General features: G+C 35.7%; 1 protein-coding gene across 1 annotated transcript in view; it reads right to left on the bottom strand.

Moving 5' to 3' along the window:
* Nucleotides 1–8,566: 8,566 nt before the first annotated feature.
* Nucleotides 8,567–24,557, bottom strand: part of LOC100888146 (adhesion G protein-coupled receptor L3) — a 54,043-nt gene continuing 38,052 nt past the window's right edge. Inside the window, exons 19-27 of the mRNA XM_030982794.1 lie at nt 24,173–24,291; nt 23,017–23,083; nt 21,726–21,811; nt 20,423–20,591; nt 18,804–18,881; nt 17,865–17,916; nt 16,857–16,915; nt 12,401–12,535; nt 8,567–8,798 (exon numbers count right to left, since the gene is read on the bottom strand). Of these exons, the coding sequence (XP_030838654.1) occupies nt 8,700–8,798; nt 12,401–12,535; nt 16,857–16,915; nt 17,865–17,916; nt 18,804–18,881; nt 20,423–20,591; nt 21,726–21,811; nt 23,017–23,083; nt 24,173–24,291 (864 nt within the window). The 3' untranslated portion in view covers nt 8,567–8,699. The remainder of the gene's footprint in view (nt 8,799–12,400; nt 12,536–16,856; nt 16,916–17,864; nt 17,917–18,803; nt 18,882–20,422; nt 20,592–21,725; nt 21,812–23,016; nt 23,084–24,172; nt 24,292–24,557) is intronic.

Here is a 24,557-nt window from a genome sequence, read left to right as displayed (position 1 = left end):
GCTATTTTCCCTATGTACCTTTTGAATAGATGAAGATGATGAACGAAAAATAATGCTGCAATGAAAAGTATGTTCTTTATGTAACGAGGTAGTAACTAATTTATACAATGTCATACATGCATGTATGTTGAGCTGGATCCAAAATGATGTTACGTGTAAAAGCCCTTCACGCACTTAAAGCACCGTTTTTTGTTCTAAGCTGATGACAATATACCCAGCTTTTATGATCGTCCTATGGGGAGTATATATTCAGGTTTGTGAGTTTTTTTATGAAGACGTGTTGTTGCAAACTTCCATTCCATTTCGTACCATTTAAGTTTGTATCGTCGCTTCTGGAAATCTTTTTTTTTAATTCCCTTGTGGATAATTATATGTGGAATGACTGATGGATACTGATATTAAATGGAAGGGAGTTATATAGCTTACAACACAATCATTTTGAGTGAAGTTGTCTCTTCTTTTGTTCTGATATTCTTAGCATGAAGGAAGGCGTTGACTTGAGGAATATAAGCCGGGCAACTGGTAATATGTCGAGAAAAAAAGCAATTGAACAGTAATGTAAAGAACACTAATGTGATAGATCCTTACAGATTTTTAACCTCCTCTGATCGCATTGTACAATATGTGTGACCTACGAATTTGTCTTATTATTGAAACCGAAATGTGTTATTATGCATGTAGTTTGAAGTGACATGAAAAAATCGATTGAAATCATTGATTTCTGTTGTATACCAAGACGTCAGAACTAATTATACATGTAGCTGCTGTAATTTCATAAGCACATGGATAATGATCTTGACAATTTTTATCAACAATTTTCTCAATACCATGACATAAAAACATTCAAATACCACGATTGTGATTTGCCTAATAAACTCTACAGAGTGATTTGATTATGTGAGAAAAGAAAAACTCTTTGTACGTATTTCTCTCATTTTACCCTTTTTCTCTTCAATCTTCTCTTGTCTTTCTATCTCTCCCCCCCCCCCAGCAGTCTGTCGGTCCCTTTATCCTATTTCTCCCCCCCCCCTCTCTCTCCATGTCTCTCCATGACTCTCATTGAATATCATCATGCTTGTGATGATAAATTTATGATTATAGTAACGCTGCCGTCCGTCCTTCCGTTCGTAACAAATCTGATTTCCATTTAATGAAATTCGAAATGAAGGTACATGGCATCAAACACAGCTTAAGTTCAATTTCGGAGTATGTAGGTCAAAGGTCATGGCTCATTAAATATGCGAATGTGGTTCCCGTTCGATAACTTTAGTAATGTTTGACGGATTTTAATGAAATTTGATATGAAGGTACTTGGTATCAAACACAGCTTAAGTTCGATTGCGAACTTAAAAAATAAAAATTGAAAACAGAACTACGAATTGTCTTCTTCCTCTAATAATTTAATGAAACTTCAGAGCTTCCGCGCCTCACGCGGGAGGAGGGCAACCGAATGATCAGACAAGGATCAATAGTCGAAAACAGTACAACGAGTCGTCTTCTTTCTCTATTAATTTAATGAAACGGCAAAGCTTCCTTGGTTCGCGCGGGAAGGGGGAGGGGGATTAAACTGAATTCAGACAAGGATTAAGAATCGAAAGAGTATAACGAATCGTCTTCTTTCTTTAATAATTTAATGAAATGTCAAAGCTTCTGCGCTTTGCGCTGGAGGAGGGGCAACCGAATTCAGACAAGGATTAAGAGTCGAAAACAGTACAACGAATTGTCTTCTTTCTCTAATAATTTAATGAAACGTCAAAGCTTAGACCTTTCCTCCTTTCGCACGAAGCGCGGAAGCTTTGACGTTTCCTTAGAATATTAGAGAAAGCAGACGATTCGTTCTACTGTTCTCGACTCTTAATCTTCTGAATTCAGTTCCCCCACCTCCTCCCGCGCGAAGCGCGAAAGCTTAGACGTTTCCTTAAATTATTCGAGTAAAAAGACGATACGTTGTACCGTACTCGACTCTTAATCCTTGTCTGAATTCAGTTTCCCCCTCCCGCGCGAAGCGCGAAAGCTCAGGCGTTTCCTAAAATCATTAGATAAAGAAGACGATTCGTTGTACCGTTCACAACTTTTAATCCTTGTCTGATTTCATTTTCCCCCTTTCCGAGCGAAGCGCCGAAGCTTTTACGTTTAATTAAATTATTATAGAAAGAAGACGACTCGTTGTACCGTTCGCGACTCTTAACCCTAATTGTCTGAATTATGTCCCCCCCCCCTCCCACGCGAAGCGCGGAAGCTTTGACGCTTCCTTAAATTATGAGAGAATGCAGACCATTCGTTTTACTGTTCTTGACCCCCAATTCTTATCTGAATTTAGTTTCCCCGAAAATTTTAAACCTCTGATTTCTTGGGTAAGTGAGCACTATTTTTTGTTTTGGCCCTCGAAAATTTGAAAAACATACTCCCCCCCCCCCCTGAGCGCCAGAGGAGGGGGCCCATCTAAAAAAAAAGTAAAATTAACGTGTTTTTACACGTTTTTTTCCCCAGGGGAGGCCCCCAACCAGGATCCGCCACTGGTCCAGGGGGCAGAGCCTCCGTAAGCTCAGGGGTTTTAGGCATTAGATAACGGTCAGATGAGCATCCAGGGGCCCGCCTAAGGGCTCACGGAGGGTCCAGGGTGCAAAAACCCTGCAAGCTCAGGGGTTTTAATTTTTAATTACACACTAAGAAAAAATGGTGCAGTGTGCACCTTTAGGGGCGCAAACCAATGCAACAATGTTAGTACCCTTAATGGTTCAATCCTGCTCCATTAGGGGTGCAAACCGATGCAATAGCAGCACCTTTAGGGGTTCAATCTCGCACCCTTTAAAAGGTGCAATCCTGCACCCATCATCGAAGAATAGTGGTAAAATTTGCTCGTACACAAATACATATTAAACATGCATGATGTTTCTTGGTTAGTAATCACATAATCAATATATCTATTGCTAAAACGTGAATGTAATTGTAACATGATCAGACAAAATAATCTATTGGTTAATCATTGCCAAAGGAAAATGCAAATCTCAAAATTGATGTGCATTGTCATAATTTGCTTAACAAATCATATGATAAATGTATTTTTATGTGAACACGTGGAAAGTAATCATGAATATGCATGCTATATGCAAACTTTTATTTTGCACCCTTTTTTGGTCTATAGGGTTCATTTTTGTTTGTGGGAAGGGTGCACAATCTTATATTGCACCCTTTTTTTAACCCCCTTTCCTTCAATAGGGTTATTTTTATGTAAAGGGTGCAAACTCTTATTTTGCACCCTTTTTTAACCCTTTTTTCTAAGAGTGTACGGTCAAATGAGCATAGTTTTGATACCTCATTGTGACACTGGCAGGTCACTATTCTTTCTTTCTTTTTGTTTATGTTTAGGGGTCGAGCCCCGCAGTTCCGCGGGCCCTAACATCCAGGCTTCTAAAGAAGCAATTTTTTTAGCCCGACTGTAAATTTGGGAATGTCATTTTTAAACAAACTCTTAAAAAAGTATATTTTACAAAAAAGTGAGAAAAATATCCCGGAAAATCATGTCATTTGGTCTTCCATTCCTGTCTTTTCTAATATTTCCTGCAAATTGTACATTCAGAGTACTCTTCTCCTCCTCTTCCCCTTTATCTTTTCCAATTTAAGATTGTTCAAGTCTCTTTAAGGTTGCAAGTGCCTAATAAATCTCGTGAGCTCACAAAATTATCAGGGCCCTGCTTCATAGCAAATTATCATCAATAACAACTGCCATTTTTATTTTAAAAATTGCCAACAGCCAGTCAAACATAATAGTTTCAGTAGCTTATAACAGTTGTAACTTGTTCGTGATAAATAGATTCATGAAACAGGGCTCAGTTTCCCCTCAACTTCATCTCTCCTTAACACATCCTAATCATGTTATGTAAAAAGGGGTTGTCGGCCATTGGTGTCATGGCAGTTGCGAATCAAGGGGCAGCCCCCTGCCACCCCTTCAACAAAAAAGAAGGGGAAAGGGAGAAGAAAATAAAATAAATAATGGACTGATACCAATGTTTTTAATGTCCGAGCATTATATAACAAAGATGGCACATCAATCAAACCAGTGGCCGTTTCTTTTCCCCTCTTTTGTTTTTTGTTTTGTTGTTGTTGTGGCTTGTTGTTGACTTGTCTCGTCCATCTACCAGATAATCCTGGATCCACCATTGCAGGATTCTTAAACCCCCAGTGTCCCAAGTTCTGACACCTCGGTTGATGTAAGGTCAAAAAGCAAAGCAACTTTTTGAAGTTCATTAAAGGTAAAGACCAGTTATGGTCATGCGATTGCATTGACAAAAAAACGTTGTGGAATCGATCAGAAAAGGTTGATTATCTAGCATCTAGCATCTGCAAGGTTCTGGAATCATCAAAATGATAAGAAATTTGGCCCATTCTTCGTAAAGTTACAAGCACTATACACAGAAAGATGTTTATGGGACTACCCTATATCTCTCACAGTCCATGAGAGAAACAAATTTACCAAATATATGAATTAGTAGGCGGTTTCCCGGCAAATTTTGTATCATCATGTATTAGTCAAAACATATTCTTTCACATGATTGGTAATGAGAGCTTCCATTTCATTTTTTGAAATTGGGGCGTTTCCAATACTGGTCTTTACCTTTAAAGAGAAGGTTGAGTTCTAGGAGAGGTGAAAAATAATTTGTGAGCGTTATCATTCTTATTATGCAAGTGTGGAAGAACATCAGATAAGACATGTGAGTCCCTGAAAAGCATGGCTCTTCAAATGCCGTCATATTCTAAATATGTCATGTAACCTCGTAAAAATCCAGGGTAGGATTTTTACGCCACGTGTTCGTGTAGTCCCATATACATCTTTCTGTGCAAGTTTTTGTAACTTTACCAAGACTTGGCCAAATTTCTTATCATTTTGATGATTCCAGAACCTTGCAATACACACAAATTCTTATATGCTAGATGATCAACCTTTTCTGGTCGATTCCACACCGTTCCTTGTACAATGCAATCGCATCCGCATGACCAGAACTCAACTTCATCTGTAAGTACTTTCATGACCTGAATAAGTACAATTGGCTCACTCGTCATGTTTAAGTTTGTATGTGAGACTAGCCCGAAGGCATACTACGGGGTCCATGTTTTAGCCTGCATGATGTTGTACAAAACATAATAAATACACGTCAAGAATTATCATGTGAAATATAGCAACAGTTTTTATTTCTCGAAAAAGAGCGTACTCTCAGAAATTCAAGGTGATAAGCAATATACTGATTCGAGACAACGTAACAATAGTATAGATCACCAATTAATGGCTATAGAAGTCTTAATTCTCACTGATGAATGTTTTAGGGGCCTGAAGCATTAAAATCGACATACAACCATTTGTAAAAATTCTATTGTATCTCCAGTCTAGCTGCAATTAATTGGATTGTTACTGTGAATTGTATCTATAACTAAGATAACGATTAAAGTTACTATTTTTTGTAAAGTTTTGATTGATTGAAGGCCAAACGATAAATTTAAGGGGTATTTAATAAATCAACATTTTTGTATAATGAGAATCAAGAAACTTTAGAAGATTATATTCATCATAAACGTGCCGTTTGTTTGACATATATCCTTTGATTGTTCAACTGGGAATACAATATTAAAGGGACTTGGTAGCATTGTTCAGATGAGAGATAATGGTGCTAAGGTAGTGACTTCAATGCTAGATGCAATTAAAGATAATCTGAAAGTTTGAGTGAAAACAAACCATTATCAATGATAAAAATTGGGGAAAACTTATGTGATCGATTCCTTAATTCTCTCAACTATATTATTACAATTGCATTACATTTAAGGTGAATGTAAATCAATTCAAAGCTCTATATACCATTCCAGACATTTAAGTGTTGAAAGATTTTTAAAAGCCTGTCTTGTGCCTTATTTTTTTATGGGAAACGGTTGAGAAAATTTCAAAAATGGTTGGGAGAATTGTACTGTTAAAGGTGTTGCACAGTGCTGTCTTCAAAGAAAACCATACATATCTTTGTGGTTTGAGAATTGATTTGTTGCATGTTAGGGGGTTAGTACAGTAGAAGGTATATCATTAGTAACATTTCATACACAAATTAAGCAGTTTTAAATTAACCTTCAACAATGTTACCTAGTCACTTTAAGGAGTCAGAAAAAATGTATCTGGGTATACTCTCCAGAAAATCCCGCCTAAAAATGTTACCATCATGCTTACTGGCCGATGTCTCATGTAAAACTTGCAGTGTTTACTTTCATGCGTTCATAATATTTATTTTAAATCAAAGAATCTGGCATGTGAAAGACATTGCATTCACGAGTTGATTTATTTTGGTAAACTCAAATTCGTTTAAACTGTTGATTAATGGTCAATTAAGCAGGAAAGTATTTTTTTTATCATTACAAAGAAAATAGAAAATGAAAGCGCACTATAGGCAAGCTTACATAATCACACTTAACGACACCAACATATCTAGAAAATTTGATTTCCCATATCCAAATAAAAGATCATTTGTATATATATATATATATATACATAATTGGAGTAAAATCTGATAAATTTACATCATAAGAATGATTCATATTAATTTAGTTGTTCTTGAAAATAATGCCTAAATGAGTATGACGTATTTTTCCACCCGAACGGTACAGCTGAAGTATATTAGAGATAAATTGTCAGGTTGATCAAAATAAGCAATCATGAGACAGTTAATAAATGTACGGATTAAAAGATCTAAACATGTAATCTTTAAACTTCAGAGAATAAATTCACTTCTGGTACGTTGTTATCAATCAATAAATCACGCATTACCAAATTCAAATATGGTTATCATCATCCTCAATAAGCATAATTAATTCTAGAATAATTTTGTATTAATACAACAAGAAAGCGCTTGGTACATGAAAGCGCTTGATACATGAAAAACCTTGCTGAAAGACAATAGAATATTAATATCCCCAAAACAATTCTACTACTTCATTTAACATATTTACTAAATATAATGGAAACAATTCTGTCACTTACATTGATTAATATTCTTCTAATTAATTTCATATATTGATTAAATATAAAGGAAAATATTCAGTCACTTACTAAGCAATCTACGTGCTATGGTAATTTTATGCGAAAGTAAGTATTTCTTAACTTTAAGGTAGTGCGGTTTACATTCATAACGAAATAATCGTTCGACTTTACTAAAAGATATAGCAATTATTACTTGACATATGATATTGTTCGTTTACGATACTTGAATCATGTGATGTAAACTAAAATGTAAATAATCAATAATAGTATCGTGCCATAAGAAATACAACCCATAAAAAGCATACATCCAGGGGCATTGCAAGACCATAGCGGTTGTGTTGGGAGGGGGGGGGGGGGGGGGGGGGGGGGGGGGGGGGGTGAGTGAAAGATCACATATTACCAAAATATTTTTCCAACAAATGAGAATCATTCGATTAACAAAATAGGTCTTTAGATTTTCAAAAACAAAAAGAGTTATTGCAATTTATTTCCGGCAATCCCCTTTTAAACGAATGTATTTACTTTTAAATTTGACTCTCACAGTTTTAGACTCAATCACATAACATTTTGGTGGCAATGAGGTTGTAAGTTGCAACCCTGGCATCCCCAGCGACGCCCCTGGATGGACCTTGAAATTGAATATACATATAAAGATTTTATGTTACACATATTTACAATCGGGATTCGACAAATTTCATTATATTCTTCACATATCTAGTGTTAAAAGATATATTTAAAATTTACGAAATTCATCTCCTCCGGTATTATATCGAAATCTTAAGTAAAGTGCAAGTGAGAGGAATCCCGTAAGACGGGCTCTTGAAACATATTTACAATCACATACAGTCAAACCTGTCCTAGTGGCCACATTTTTATCCTGCAAATACGAACACCTTCCTTTAAAGTTTTCAAAGATTTTTTTAAAATAAACAGCCAAGTTCACAATGAACACATTAAAATACTACATTGGATTGAATTGTACATTACGCTAAACCGTGTTCAAGACATAGTTCATGTACCGTATTTAATAAACAAGTTAACTCTGAATAGTGAACGGTTTGTTAGACTTTAACTGTTTACTTGTTGCCCTTTACCATAAGCTATGATTATAAAGAGTTATCACATTTTCTTATTTATTGAGTTAATTTTATTATTGTTATTATCAGTGTTTACCTTGAACCATGTTCAGCCTACACAAAGACAACTATATATTTTTTTTAATTCATAACTAAGATGTTAAAACTACTCGGTTGTTTAGTTTATACTTTTTAAAATTAAAGTGACTCGAGAATGAATGGTGCATAACATCAATATAACATCAATATTTCTGTGCTGTACAATATTTACCTTACATCGAATTGTGCTTAAAATTAACACTGTTTTCCTTTTCTGGAGTCAAAACTCACTTCACACTTAACCATAATTAAGAAGAAAAAAATCAACATTATTTAACTCATGTGGTGTTAAAACCTAATGTGTACACTAAAAAGTGCTAAAATTCAACATTGTTTACCCTTTATGGTGTTGAACCTGCTTTACACTGAAATATGCATTAAATATACCTGCTTATCCATGGTGTTAACATTCACTATACTCTCAATAGAGGCAAATCTATGTAAAGTGCAGGGTGTAAGAATACAACACTTTGAGTGTAGTGTAGCACTTCAAGTGTAGATGCTGTGTTTGATTACTGGGTGTCTTCGACACGAACAAAGGTTCGCTGGACATGCTTCTTCTCGTTGATCTTCCAGCCTCCTTGTTCCATCTCTCGCTCAGTCTTTATCTCCTGTTTGAAAACGAGATAGGCAGCTGGTTAATTTTTTTGGGGGTAAAATATGTTACTGTTTAATCCCCTAGGTTTATGACTGGTAACCCGTTAATCGCCTAAATATAAGACAGGACACTGGTAAATCCCTTAGGTTTACATAGTTAACCGGTTATTCTCCTGTGTGTAACAGAAGTAACTCTTGTGTGTATAGATCAGTAACTCCTGTGTGTAAGATAAGTAACTCTTGTGTGTATAGATAAGTAACTCCTGTGTGTAAGATAAGTAACTCCTGTGTGTATATGTAACTCCTGTGTGTAAGATAAGTATTTCCTGTGTGTAAGATAAGTAACTCATGTATGTAAGATAAGTAACTCCTGTCTGTAAGATATGTAACTCCTGTGTGTAACATAAGTAACTCTTGTGTGTATAGATAAGTAACCCCTGTGTGTAAGATAAGTAACTCCTGTGTGTATATGTAACTCCTGTGTGTAAGATAAGTAATTCCTGTGTGTAAGATAAGTAACTCATGTATGTAAGATAAGTAACTCCTGTCTGTAAGATATGTAACTCATGTGTGTAACATAAGTAACTCTTGTGTGTATAGATAAGTAACTCCTGTGTGTAAGATAAGTAACTCCTGTGTGTATATGTAACTCCTGCGTATAAGACAAGTAATTCCTGTGTGTAAGATAAGTAACTCCTGTATGTAAGATAAGTAAATCCTGTGTGTAAGATAAGTAACTACTGTGTGTAAGATAAGTAACTCGTGTGTGTAAGATAACTAACTCATGTGTGTTATGAGAGACTAGTCAATCCCCCTAAGTATAAGACAGGTACCTGGGTAATACCGAACTTGTAAGGCGTGTAACATGTTAATGTCATAGGTTAACTGGTTAATCTCTTGGGTGTAAAGACAGGTTACTGGTACAGTGTTGAAGATAAGAACTGTTTCTTCCTTAAGGTGTAAGATAAGACACGGTTAAAACCCAAGTTATGTTACAGGTAACTGGTCAATAATCCCCTTGGTGTAAGACAGTTACAAGATTGATGCCCTGGGTGTAAGACAAGTAAAAGTATGATCCACTGAGAGTAAGATATGTAACTGGTTAATCTCCTGGCTGTAAGATATGTAACTGGTTTATCCCCTGAGTGTTATACAGATAACAGGTTAATCCCCTGAGTGTAGGATATGTAACTAGTTGGTCTCCTTGATGTAAGATAGGTAGCTGGTTAATCCACTGCATGTGTAAGATAGGTACGTGGGTAATCCCCGAATGGTAGTAAGACAGGTAATTGATTAATTCCTACGGTGAAAAGGGGAACTGGTTAATTCCCTAGATGTAAGATAAGTTACTACTTGATTACCTACGTATACACTATGTCAGTTTTAATCCCTTAAATGTAAGACAAGAAAATAGATAATCCCCTAGGTGTAAGACAGGTAACTAGTTGGTTCCTTTGTGTAAGATAATATGTAACTGGTACTGGACATAAGATGAGAATACGCTATTCCCTAAATAGTCTGGTTAATCCCTGTGTGGCAGTTAGGGAACAGATACTAAGTATAAAAAGGTAACCGTTTATTCTCCTGTGTTTTAGTTAACCTACTGGTAAATTGTTTTGCCTATCACTTAAGTAACTAGATAACCAGTTTTGTGTCCAAAAAAAAAAGAGTATATATTAAAGCCATTACTTTTCAATCACGTATTCATGTATTATCATTATACTTTGTATGGTATGATTGTTCATACCGCCATTATTGCGATGTGTTGTTGTTAATAACTTCAAAATTAAATTAAATTAACTTCAATTCAATTCTAACTATACTACGTTGGGAAGAGTAATGAAGATTATAACAATGCATTTAGCGTGTTACCATTTACATATGGATATATTGCACAGCAGTGAAGTGCGCACAATGGCATATATATATATATATTATATATTCTACAGTCTTCTAGTGAGAGGTAGATATGTAACAACTTACAATTCCAACTTCAAATTCATGTGATGGTTTGAACTAGATTGACAGACAAAGTGGATCTACAATGACTGAAACCCCTAGCACCCCCATTCAAGTAAATAAGTACGGTGTGAAAAGGGGGTACTGACTATATATTTTGAATAGTGGCATGCCAACATTAACAATCGTATTAAGGTCATGCTTGGCATGCTTTACATATATATGCATCAGATTTCAGTAATTTGCAAGCAACGTGCGTTTAGAAGAAAAAAAATCACTCAAACAAAAATTTCACCTACTCTCTAGCACGCATAAGACTGAAACACATAAAGAACTTATAACAAAGAACAGATCGCATGGAAAATCTAGTCATGTGTTTACATTTTTGTCTTGAAATTATGTTAGGTTTATTTTATATCTTTTCATCATGTTTTTGGACGTAATTTCGTGTTTTTTTCATTAAATAATTTTGTTACCGATCCTTGTAGGAAATTTAGAGTGAAGAAAATACATCAACAAAGACTGGCAGTAAAGTTATGATAACTCTTCTAAAACTGAAGCACCATTCGGCTTTTTTTGAATTGGGTAATATAAATATTGCACGTTACTAGAATTCTCGTTTGATCTGTGATACACAGGGAGACAATCACCGATTGAACAAAAATGACATAAACGCCGCCATCCTGGTCTCATTTCTGCAAAAGAGAGATGCACACAATAAGGATCAACTTTGACATGTGTCAGAGCATTAAAGGTCATAGGTCAAACGATTTCTATATGGTAGTAGTCAATGAATAAAATATTCAAATATAGCAAAAGGTTCTGGAATGCAATGTCAGGTATCAACTACTGGGTACAAGATAACAAGATACAAAAGCTGTTGTAAGCTACTGAAATCGGGGCATTTGATTGGCTGAGAGCAAATTTGCCATAGAAAATTATCATTTGTTATTGATAACAACTATTATGACATAGGACCCTGTACCTCATATCACGACAAATCGGAAATTCGACGAGAGTAAAGTAAAGAAAAGTAAAGTACATTCTTGTTTATTTGAAAAGGCTTAACATGCCTGATATTGAATGGACAGTAAGACCGAAATTTTAGTATTTATTTTCAAAACATCCATGCATGATTATAAGTTTCGTTATCATGTAGGTAGGGACTACGTATCGTGTCAAAGTTCCACTACTATGACAATTTACAATGTCATTAAGTCATTTAAGTGTATACTTTACGAAAGAAAAGGGACATGTTGGACCATGTTAAAGTGATACCTTGTTTCTCGTCCGGAATTTTGTCTTCAAATGTTTTTGTACATAAAAATGCTTCTAGATCAATTTTTAGCCAAACCCCCCCCCTCCTAAAAAAGAATCACAATTATTTGTGACGTCATTGAGTAGATATCCTCAGATCATTATCTATTGATATTGATAATAATGATTATGATTATGATAATAATAATAAAAATAAAGATAATAATGATGGAGGAGACGAGAAACAAGGAATTAATTCAATTTGGCCGAATTAATTGATGAGCCTACCTACTAGGCACTTATCGTGTCAATCAAAGATTGCACGTGCCCCCTCATCGTTCGAATCATCATCATCATCATCACCACCCAAATCAAGAGGAGATGTAAGTGCGAGATTCACCTGTCGTATGGTGCTGGTCTGAGCCTCATCAAGGGGGTCATCGATCTGACCCGGCAGAGAGAACTCAGAGTTGGTCTTCTTAGGCTCGTCTTTGGTCTTAGACTCTGGATTCATGTCCCCCTTACCAGATAGATTCTAGGAAGGAAAGGAGGTAAGATAATAAGGAGGTAACATAATAATTATGATAATAATAATACTAATAACAATAACAATAATGATTATAATAACGATATTAATAATAATAATAATAATAATGATAATAATAATAATAATAATAATGAAAATAATAATATTAATAATAATAGAGGTGCCGTGGTCGAGTGGTTAAGTCACCGGACTGTCGATCACGGTTCGAGACCCGCCGCGGCACTAATGCCCTTTGGCAAGACATTCATTCATCTACATTTGCCTACAGTTTTGTACTTCAACCCAGGTGATGTAAATGGGTACCTGGCAGGAATTAATTCTTTGAAAATGCTAGAGCGCCGCAATAGCACCACAGCTAAAGCCAGGGTAATAATCTCCAAGTTAAAATCTGAATATTAACAATAATGACGATGGTGATGATGATACTTACAACAACAACAACAATATAATAATGAATAAAATATTACCAATACAAATAGTAATCATAATACAAATAGTAATCATAATACAAATTATTATCATAATTATAAGAACATTAATAATAATAACAATTGTTATTATGCCGGCTTTAGCTGGGCTGCATGAATAAATTATATTAAAGGCACTATGTCATCACGGTGAAAAGAGATGTGATCTAATTCAGCTTTTTGGGGGAACAGCAGCTTTGAAGCCTTCTTTGTAATATTGCACGAGTGATTTTGTTTACCTACCAGCATATTAGAGAAAGATGGTACTTTCTAAAATACTCATTTTGATCAACATGAATGTCAATTTGGATGAAACGGGTTATAATTGGCTATGTCACTGTAGCAACTCAAATTTTATTCTTAAAGATAAACGTTAGTACTGGTAATGCGATTGCATTGTGAAAGAAAAGGTGTGGAAAGGATCAGAAACAGTTGATCATGTAGCATGAAAGTATTGGTGTGCACTGCAAGGTTCTGGAGTCATCATAATCATAGTAAATTTGACCGAGTCTTGGTAAAGTAACAAGCACTCACATAGAAAGCTATATATGGGACAACACACATGGTGTCGGGGCTAGTACTACCTTGATTTCCTTGTCTTTCTATGCTCATTACTCAGCCAGTATACATTTTCTTCCAAAATTGTTTGGCACATGTCATTTATTTGTAATCTTGAACATTCAGTGTAAGTTTCGTTTGATTCTGTGAGAATTTTTTTTTTTTTTTACCAGTACTGGAGTTTATCTTTAAGTGAACATGGAAATCTATTCAATTCCAAAGAAAAAAAAAGTGGTAAATAATATATGGACTTCACGCTATAAATGTGCGATTTGGTGATTTTCTTTTTTCAAACAAATGGTGGTTTCCTTAGTTGGTGATATATAAGCAAACGGGTTTGTGTGTGTGTGTGTGTGTGTGTACCTTTTTAGGTTCGTGCATTTTTTAATTTTAGAACTCAGTTCAAATTCTAGCAAGCAGCTTTGTCATGAAAAAAACAGTAAATAAAATAAAAAACACGCAAGTTATTTTTTTTAAACGGTGCGATCGCTGACTTTATTAACAACTTACGTGCAGATACTGATACAGTAATTAAAGCTATTTGTTGTTTAAATGGGAGATATTTGATACATACTTTAAATAGCAACTTTGTCAAGTTTGGTTAACCCTAATAAGGCCGGGGGGGGGGCCATTATGCCCCCCCTCCACGATTTTACTGATTGTTCGAGAACGCATATGGATGGCGCCTCGCCGCTCGCTGACTTTTTTCTTAAGAGTCTTGCGCATCTTTAAAAAAAAAAAAAAAAAATCGGACCTATAGTTACAAGGTCACGTGACCTTTTGTCTTTGCATGTCAGCCCGAAAATCGCTCATTTTTGTGATTTGTGTACAAAACATATGGGAATGTCATTTTTCCTAAAAAAAGAACAAACATTGGTTATTGGGTCTTGTTTAAAGTTTAGGTGGTTGTTTTGGGAGTCAAAATAGTTGAATTGTAGGAAGAAATAAAAAAAAAAAACAATAACATAAATAAGTTAAAAAAACAATGAAATACATAAGAAATTATCAAAACAAGAGATAACATAAGGAATAAGCTGGCTCTTCCAAATTTTTTTGTCGTATTATTGTTTCAAATGGTCTAATGAATATATGTAGTGAAAAAGAATGCTTAAATATGAGTAATATATGATTTATGGGTAAAAATGTGATTTTATGACGTTATTTGCATAAATTACCATAAATATACAAATGAGTGATTTTTTTCAAAAAATTGAAATTATCATATTGTTCTGTACACTTCACTTGACATGCGTGCAAATTTTCGCGGAGATCGGCCCTTAAACGGCCGAGATCTTAGGGGGGGGGGCCATAATGGCCCCCCCCCCCCCCGGCCGTAGTAAGACTTCAAATAGCCCGGCCTTATTAGGGTTAAGTAAAGCAAATTTTCTTTAGCAGGATTAGAAATGTTAGTTACATTTCGGTAGGGTTTTGCAAGAAGAACAAACTGTGGACAAAAATAAATGTCGATACATTTTTTAGAAACAGAGTTAAGCATAAAGCTCAGGGCCATAGGGTTATCAAACTGATTCTAAGGATTTCAAACTGAAAATCAAGGGGAAATTTGCATAATTTGCAGGTAGAAAAGCAGTGGTTACTGGGGATTTTTTAGTTTAGTAGCATGAAATACAATTATATTCATTGACAAAACTTGAACATAACAACCTTTGAATTAATTATATTATTTAATCACAACATCCAGATTAAATTATTCAATGAAAATTATATCAACATTCAAATCAATTTAAGACAAGCCAATACCGTGATAGCCATAAACTTTTTGTTTTCATTATTCAGCCAGCGCTCTTTTTAAAAGACATTTTTTCAAAAAAATTCTACATCTAGCGAACATAGATACTACTGTTACCATGGTTACCTTTCTGGTTCTCTTCTCTCTCTTTGGACGCTTCAAAGTAAATTTATCATGAATATTCAATAGTTTGACCAAAAGCGTCAGATACCTGACCAGTGCGTATTTATCATATGGTACACATGTATTATACATATCAACGGATCTTTTAAACATGAAGATATTTCTCTTGGTGCATTAAATCCAAAGTGACGGACGTACTTATGATTAATTTTATTGTTTGTTTCCCCCTTTAAAAAGAACACTTTCACGTGTGCATTATGTAAGGCAAACATTAGTGAAATAAAGAATAATGATTAAATAAATTTTATGTTGAACTTCACGTTCTATGTTCTATGTCATAAAAAAAGAACAGATATAGTTCTTCTAATGGTTTTTGATTTCGATTTGTCGCAATTTGTTATAGTTGATGTAAATCCATTTGTATTTCTTCTGAATCAAAACATATTCTGAACTTCTGAAGATACCTCTTACCACTGTTTACAAACGACAGTATATACCATGATACCAAACAAACATTAATTTTCTTAAAAGGATTGTGCTATAAATTTTGTGTTTTTAAAGTGGGGGTAAACTAAACTTTTAAAAAAAGGGGGGGGAACATGCTGATAGGAAAAATAAATGAAAAGTAACAATATTTGTAATAAAAATACCTATGTATTTTTATAATGAACTTGAAAAAAGAACATGCATCGGAAAAATGCATATGTGTGTATTTTGACAGTGTCCACGAGGTGTTTTAAGGACTCTCGTTTTCATTCAACAGAAGAAAATCTATTCACATAACTCGTTATCAGTTCCGAAACATAAAGCCTATTCACAGTGAAGGTACAATTAGTAAGGTACCTCATCTTATAGTATAATTATCATAATATTAGAATCATTCGTCTATAACAATACAGATCTTAAGAATGGTGTCTTCTAATTGAAATGTATGTGGATCGGTGTTTTTTTACGGTAGAGGTATTACGATGTTATATAGCTTTAACATCATTTTTCTATTTTGCTATTAAGATGTGGATCCTTTAATGTGGTCAAGTAATACACTTGCAGTTGTATATAATTATTTCTACAAAGTAAAATGGACTTTACGGGAAAAAGAATGCCGGTCAACATGGTAACGGTATAGCAGTAGAGTACTAGTCATATGATGCCCTTAACCTTTAATACATAAATCACCCGAATATTATATCGGGTTGTGGCATTTTCTTGAAATATTTTATTTCATGTTAATGGTAAGTCTTGTCCCTGTCGTGTTACAAAGACCAGCCATTTTCTTTTCTTTAAACGCTGACAGAATTACGAGGAGTCTTCGACAAATGTTTCAGACGAAACCTTGAGGATCAGAACAATATAATGCACTGACAACAGTTTAACTTTAAAACTTATTTTCAAAATTTATGAAAAAATATACTACCTGGGCTGAATGGTATACACTAACAGATTTCTCTTCAGCACTGGTGGTCTTAGTGGCCCCTAACATGAGACAAAATGACAAAGAAACACAACAATATGAGACATTACCCTTAAAAAAAATCTTTGAACAACAATGACTTGTCTCACCCAATTAAAGCCTACAACATTTAATATTTTATTGTTCTTAAAAAAAACATTTTTGCAAAGACTATACAAAGAAAAATCAAATTAAGGCAATTTCACTAACCATGTCCATCCCCGTTTTAAATGTGATGTATTATGTATTTCTATACGATATATAATAGGGTATCGAAAGTGCTCTTGACTTGATTTTTTTAAGGCAGTTGCGATTGTGCTAAATATTTTCTTTGCGGGATGTGGAAATAAGACCAACGAAATCCAGTTTGTACGTTTGGCTTCATACGAGGTTTGTAGTTTGCTTACCGAACATTTGGAATGTTGAGGTTTTAATTAACACTGATTCACTTTTCGGTGAGCACATTCCATGCTAAACTGTCTTGAATTTCATGTAAGTACATTATGTAAGTACGTTATTGCTAAAGAACAGTTTCCCTCAGATTTGCGTCATGATTGATTAAATGAATGTTGAGAGCATATCGCGTTATTTTCTTACTAAGATTGAAAATACTTAAATCATGAGGTAATTATACCTTACATATAATTTATAAATTTGAAATTTGTATGTATTAGCAAATCCAGATTAAGATTTTAGCTGATTTCAAAATCACCCTACCCTTTTTTAGCCTGCCGGGATAAACTAAAAACTATTACCCGTTGTAAACCAATATGCTCTTATAAGAAATTATAAATTAGAAGCACCTTAAACATGTTCAAAGAGCGATTTTAAAATGTTTGTTTATACAAAGTCAGTATACTTTTCAAATTGCTTTGAAAATACACAGGTCATTATCTCACATGAAGAAACATCAATTCCAGAGCGGCATCCTAAAATAAATTATAATGATAATTCGTGAATGATAAGACGTACCTTTAGTAGTGAGGCCCTTGGCTGTGCTAGTACCGATGTCTTCAGGATGGACCTAGAAATCAATTTTTAAAAAAAGGAAAAAATGAACAATTATTAATTTTATAACCTCTACCATAGATCAGGGTCAATTAGCAGCGACTTACTTGTACCACTGTGCATAATTATATACGAGAATGATAGTGGCATATTTTGCACACATTCCTATAATAAGCGTGACAATTGTAATTCTTTGATTACAAATGTGTAATTTGTCATAGTCTTTAGTGAGTCAATTATACTAACTACTAGTCTGATAAGGTATCAGTCGATGCGATAAATTAACCTATACATGATATACATATGACATTGAAATACATTTGCTTCCAGTGTCCCTTTCTACCATATAAAACTGAATGAAGCTGACTTTGGACCTGGGCAGTGTAATATACATTTATGAAATAAAACACGCTTAATTCAAGACAGATAAGAGATAATTTTGATTTAAGTTGCAAGGGGCTTGACCGGTTTGTTACGGGCAAAGATGATATATATACAGGCGTACCTTTCACAAGGTAAGGCATAATATGATTCATACCTTCTTCCTTGTAGGCATATTACTATTACTTCAAAATGATGATTTGCTTATGTTTCATTACAGAATATTATTTGAGTATGTTCATATGACTATTTATATTTTGTCAACCTTTTATTTTTGATGGTTCTTTTGTGATTATAAACACGACGGTATAGTTTCTCATATATATATATATTACGTATTTTTACAATGTGTGACCAACCTTTTTTCTCCATGTATTCTTGTGAATTAGGATGAATAAAAGAATTGAATTGAATTGAATTGGACATTGAAAATGTGGGTGAAGATAAATGTTACTTTGAGTTGGAGAATAAGTCAAGGGAATTGATATTCCTAGGAAGACCGAAAGACTTGTAATGACATACCTTAGCCTTCCTACTCTGTGTACCACCAGCAGTGGACCAGCCCATCTTCTCATGTTCACGCTTCAGTGCATTTCTGACCTGAGAAAAATAAGAATTAACAAAAAGAATCATGAATTGAATACGTCAAGTAATCATTGTTTAATGAAACTTATGTAAACAAAACTTGCGTTTAAAAAGATTGATGCGTTCTGTAGTCTACAGCGTAAAATGTACCCAGACATTGAGAAGGTATAGTGACGTCATGAGGGGGGCATCGGGCGTATTATTATGAAGGGGTATGACGCAATAAGAATAAGGACAGGGTGTTTGAAAGGGTGGTGGTATCACCTTCTTTTTCATGGTGGCTTCCCTCTCTTTCTCATTCTCTCTCTTCTCTAAAAAAAAATGACGATAGAAAAACACAGACAGGAAAGACAGAGATAGAGAGAGAGAGAGAGAGAGAGAGAGAAAGAGAGAAAGTGAAGGGGTGGGGGAGGGGGAGGAGAAAGAAAAGCGATAAAGAAAACAAAGGAGGCAAGAAAAAGATGACAATGGAAAAGACCCGGGAGAGAGAGAGAGAGAGAGAAAGGGAGAGAGAGAGAGAGCGAGAGAAATAGAGAGCCTTACAGGATCAACGAAACCGTTTTTTCTTCGTCTTACCTCTGAGTTTAGGAGACAGTGGAACACAAAGAGCAAGATACCCTGTGTGCTGTTACATATCACGAAGAGAGAGAGAGAGAGATAGAGATAGAGAGAGAGAGAGAGAGAGAGAGAGAGAGGAGGAGAGTAGGGGAGCCCGGGGAGAGAGAGAGAGAGAGAGAGAGAGAGAGGGGGGGGGGGGCTATACCATTTTCATCTTACCTCTGAGTTTAGGAGACAGTGGAACACAAAGAGCAAGATACCATGTGTGCTGTTACATATCACGAAGAGAGAGAGAGAGATAGAGAGAGAGAGGAGGAGAGTAGGGGAGCCCGGGGAGGGAGGGAGGGAGAGAGACAGAGAGAGAGGGGGGTTGACGAGAGAGGGCCGTTTCTACTTACCTCTGAGTTAAAGAGACAGTGGAACACAAAGAGCAAGATACCCTGTGTGCTGTTACATATCACGAAGAGAGAGAGAGAGAGAGTGAGAGGGGAGGAGAGTAGGGGAGCCCGGGGGAGAGAGAGAGAGAGAGAGAGGGGGGGGGGGCTATACCATTTTCATCTTACCTCTGAGTTTAGGAGACAGTGGAACACAAAGAGCAAGATACCCTGTGTGCTGTTACATATCACGAAGAGAGAGAGAGAGAGAGAGATAGATAGAGAGAGAGAGAGAGAGAGAGAGAGAGAGAGAGAGAGAGAGAGAGGAGATTAGGGGAGCCCGGGGAGGGAGGGAGGGAGAGAGACAGAGAGAGAGAGAGAGGGGGGTTGACGAGAGAGGGCCGTTTCTACTTACCTCTGAGTTAAAGAGACAGTGGAACACAAAGAGCAAGATACCCTGTGTGCTGTTACATATCACGAAGAGAGAGAGAGAGAGAGAGAGAGAGAGAGAGAGAGAGAGAGAGAGAGAGAGAGAGAGGAGTAGGGGAGCCCGGGGAGGGAGGGAGGGAGAGAGACAGAGAGAGAGGGGGGGGGGGTTGACGAGAGAGGGCCGTTTCTACTTACCTCTGAGTTAAAGAGACAGTGAAACACAAAGAGCAAGATACCCTGTGTGCTGTTGCATATCACGAAGAGATATTGAAAGAATATGGTACTCTTTCCCAAAGCGAATATCCCCAAAAACCATGTAAGACCGAGGATGGGCAGTAGAGCGATAGATCCTTTAGCTGCCGCCCTAGATATTGACAAAGAAATAAAAGAAATGAAAAATAAATAAATCATGTTTTCTCGGAAAACGTTTGACTCCAACATTTAGGTGAATGGACACAACTTTTAGCCAGTATAGCTGTTGTTTGCATACTGTTCACTTAACAACTATACAGTGTTACTCTCATGGATGTGCCTTATGATGATATTGATCAGTATTCTACTAATGCACTTAACCCCGATCTTGGATCTATAAGATCACGTTTAATAAAATAAAAACATTATTTACAGCCTCAGATAAACTACGTTTGCTAAACCGGATTTGAAGAAAAGTTTAAGCCCATCGTCAAGGTTAAATTTAACTTGACTCATTACAAAGAAGTTTCCAAATGATTAATTTAACTCTTTTGAAATTAAAATTTGAATTTAAGACAAGTCTGACTGCGTATGACGAGGATGTGTTCTGACTGGCACAAGCTGTTGCTTCATTACTCATTCTAATTTCTAAGTGTCTATAATCGTTGATTGCGAATCACTCTTGTCTACTATTGATACTGGCCTTTTTATTGGTTATAGTCTTATTGTAATGTGTATCATAAAGCTCAGTCGGTATGATTAAGGTGATCATCGAGACAAACAATTCTAAATTATTTTAAAAAGAACATTTCTGTTTTAATACGAGTAGTTTCCTTCCATGAACCTCCAAGTAATAGTAAATGTTATTTCTTAAATCCCACCTGCACTAGTTTGGCCAGGAAGGATTAGACCACCCATGCAGCGTGGTCACTGACAGGTGGTTATCTCAACTCAGCTCTCAATTAACATAAGAAAAAGATGATCATGGGGGACCAACGGGCACCGCTTAAGCATTGTTTTCTATATAGAGGGATCAAGTAAAGTCGTGCAGTGGGGCTTCAAAGTGGTATCAAGGTTTTTTTTTTTTTTTTTTTTACTCATTCATTCATTAATTTTATTGCATTTTATTTATTTACTATATATACAACGGGGGAGGGGAATGAAACTTCACAGTGCCTGACAGGCAAGTGTAATCTTTAGTTACTTTCGATCATGTGTATACAAGATATGACTCCAACATGGAGCAAAGAATTAATCTATGATTGATCTACGAATAAGAATGGAAGGGTTAAGAATGGAATCATACTTGACTTGATCGATGGGGCAATCGACGTTGATCGCTGATGATCGGTAGATGATACGCAACACCATACACAGAACGAGGAAATTGAACTGTATAAAAGAAAAAATGAGATTTTAAGGAAAATAAAACGACCATGGCATCATCAATTTCTCACTAACCTATGTATTTGCTTATGATTTAATTCAAATAAGTAAAAGTGGCATCCGTCATTTCCATTATAAACAAATGGACATCATTCTAAATTCTATTTTAAAAATCCAATTTCATAGCTTGCATTCTGATCCTCATTGGCTGCTGTCAATTTGTGACAATTATATAAACATGTTTAAGGTCAAAACATTTGTACTATAATATGAAACAATTGAATCACAATTAGTAAAGGGTCATAAACTAACCTCTTTTTTTAAGTTTTTTTTTTTTGTGGGGGGGGGGGGGGGGCGAGATTAATCCCATTGCCCTTAAACCTCCCGATAATTCCTTAAATTGCACCTAAACCGATTGATTACTATTACTTTCCATCTAAATTCATCATAAAATATTTAAGTCATCAGTCAGGTCATGATCTGTTTCATGTGAAGCTGTTGAAAGTGTAGGATTATGATAATAATTGAAACTATTGCATTAACCTGATGATTACTGAATTGTTTAATTCCCATAGGCTTAACACAGGATCCACCGGTACCAGGAGTCAATGGGTTATCACTGTCTCTCTGAGGGACCTGCAATAAGGTACCTCAGCACTGTTAGGTACCAATTTAATACCTCTGGGGGGTGTTTCACAAAGATCCTAAGCTGATCTTAACTCTAAGTTGGATTTTAACATTATTTAGGGCCATTTGTAGCCTTAAAATATAATATATTCAAAAGTTAAAATTCGAGTATTTTAGACTTTTTATAAATTCCACAGCAAGAACATGAAATCTCCTTGATAATAGAAAATAGGAATGATTTGAATCAACATTTCGTCGCTGTTTTCACGAAGTGACGGTAGTGAAAACAAATTGCATTCACTTTGCGTTACGATTTTCCTTACTACCGTCACTTCGTGAAAACAATAACTTTTACAAAACATTTCAACGATGCCAATCGGCTTTCCATAATTCATAAGTCCAACTTAGAGATAAGTTAAACTTAGGATCTTTGTGAAACACCCCCTGGGTCCAGAGGGACAAGAGTGAGTAAAGTGCTTTGTCTAAGGGCGAAAGCACTGAGGAAGGTTCGAACCCGGGACCTCTCGTACAAGAGTCAAGAGCCTTCGACCCCTATACCACAGTGATCCTCCTTATTCACTTACCAGGATAACTGCGATGACCGGTCCAACGAAGGCCCATATCGCACCCGAACCAGGCTTGATCCAACACCTAATGACAGGTAGACGATAATAGAATGAGAAATAGTCTAAGCACTGATGTGTAAATGTTATCGTTAGATGTTTTAGAAGCCACTAAAAAAAGACTGAATTTAGACCCCGCAAATGAAGAAAACAAAAAATCCATTTGTAAATGGTGCTCCGACTGTAAAGTAATTTCTTTCAGAATCTTTATTAAAAAAATCTAATATTAATAAGATTTAAGTTTTTGTCAATTCATTTTTTTAAAATTTTATTATCTTCGACCCCTACGTAAGCCTTTCGTACTGATCTCGAAAGCAGAGATATGAGTTGAGGCTGATCGTGGAGTTTGTAAGGGTGAAAGCACAGGGCCTTAACATTTGCACGGTTAAAGGGGAAACCCTTTTATTGTGTATTTAGGGTATCAAACTTGGATTTCAGGGGCTGGGACCACACAGAACTGGGCCCCATTCCACAAAAATGTTTATCAGTGACAAATGACTTTTTTTTTTATAAGCTAGTGGAATCCTTGCTTCTGATTGGTTATCAGCAGATTTGTCACTGTGTTTTGTCATCAGTCATTGAAAAAAGGCTTTGTGAAACGGGTCCCTGGACGAACAGTGTTTTTTTTCTCAGAAGATGATGTAGGAGGCTAGGAGCAATGAAGATTCTGGTCTATATGAGGTGGTGGGTGTCGTGAGTGTGGATAACCTTCTTTCAAAGAAAAAGGAGAAGAAGAAGAAGAAAAAGAAGAAGAAGAAGAAGAAGAAGAAGAAGAAGAAGAAGAAGAAGAAGAAGAAGAAGAAGAAGAAGAAGAAGAAGAAGAAGAAGAAGAGAAGAAAAAGAAGAAGAAAAGAAAAAAAGAAGAAGAAGAAGAAGAAGAAGAGGAAGAAAAAGAAGAAGGAGAAATACAAGAAGTAGTAGAAGAAGAAGGAGGAGAAAGTGTGGAGAGACAGAGAGAAAGAGAGAGTGAGAAAGAGAGATAGAGGGAAAGAGAGGGAGAGAGGGAGAGAGAGAGAGAGAGGGGGGAGGGGGTGGGGATGTTTAAAGCATAATTATGCAGGTATCAATCCCGAGAGTGGATTAGACACCTTTTGTTTTAAATAATGGGAATACTTACATATCCTCTGTTCCGTATTCGTGATGCCTGATCCCAACTGTTATAGCAACTACAATGACAGGAGCACCCCAGCCAATCACCAGATAGTACATCTGCTTACTGCCTTCTGATCCAAACACCTATAGGCAGAACGTACCAAAAAAGGAGCAAACAATTAAATAAACAAACAAGCAAAAACAATAACAACTAAAAGCCCAAACACAATTGTGTTTTACAAGCCTTTGTCATAAATGAAGGTCAGCATAATTTAAACAAACTCGGACATCTGAAAGAGGTGAATAAAATTAATCTAAAACTAAAATCAATAAAATATATAGTCATGATAGTTTAGAGCTGATGTTTACAACGAAAACCTACAAGGCATTACCCAATTTCATTATAGGCG

This window comes from Strongylocentrotus purpuratus, unplaced genomic scaffold, assembly GCF_000002235.5.
Source record: "Strongylocentrotus purpuratus isolate Spur 01 unplaced genomic scaffold, Spur_5.0 spur5_scaffold_13, whole genome shotgun sequence".
Taxonomy (NCBI): domain Eukaryota; kingdom Metazoa; phylum Echinodermata; class Echinoidea; order Camarodonta; family Strongylocentrotidae; genus Strongylocentrotus; species Strongylocentrotus purpuratus.
This window is presented reverse-complemented; position numbering and strand designations above follow the sequence as displayed.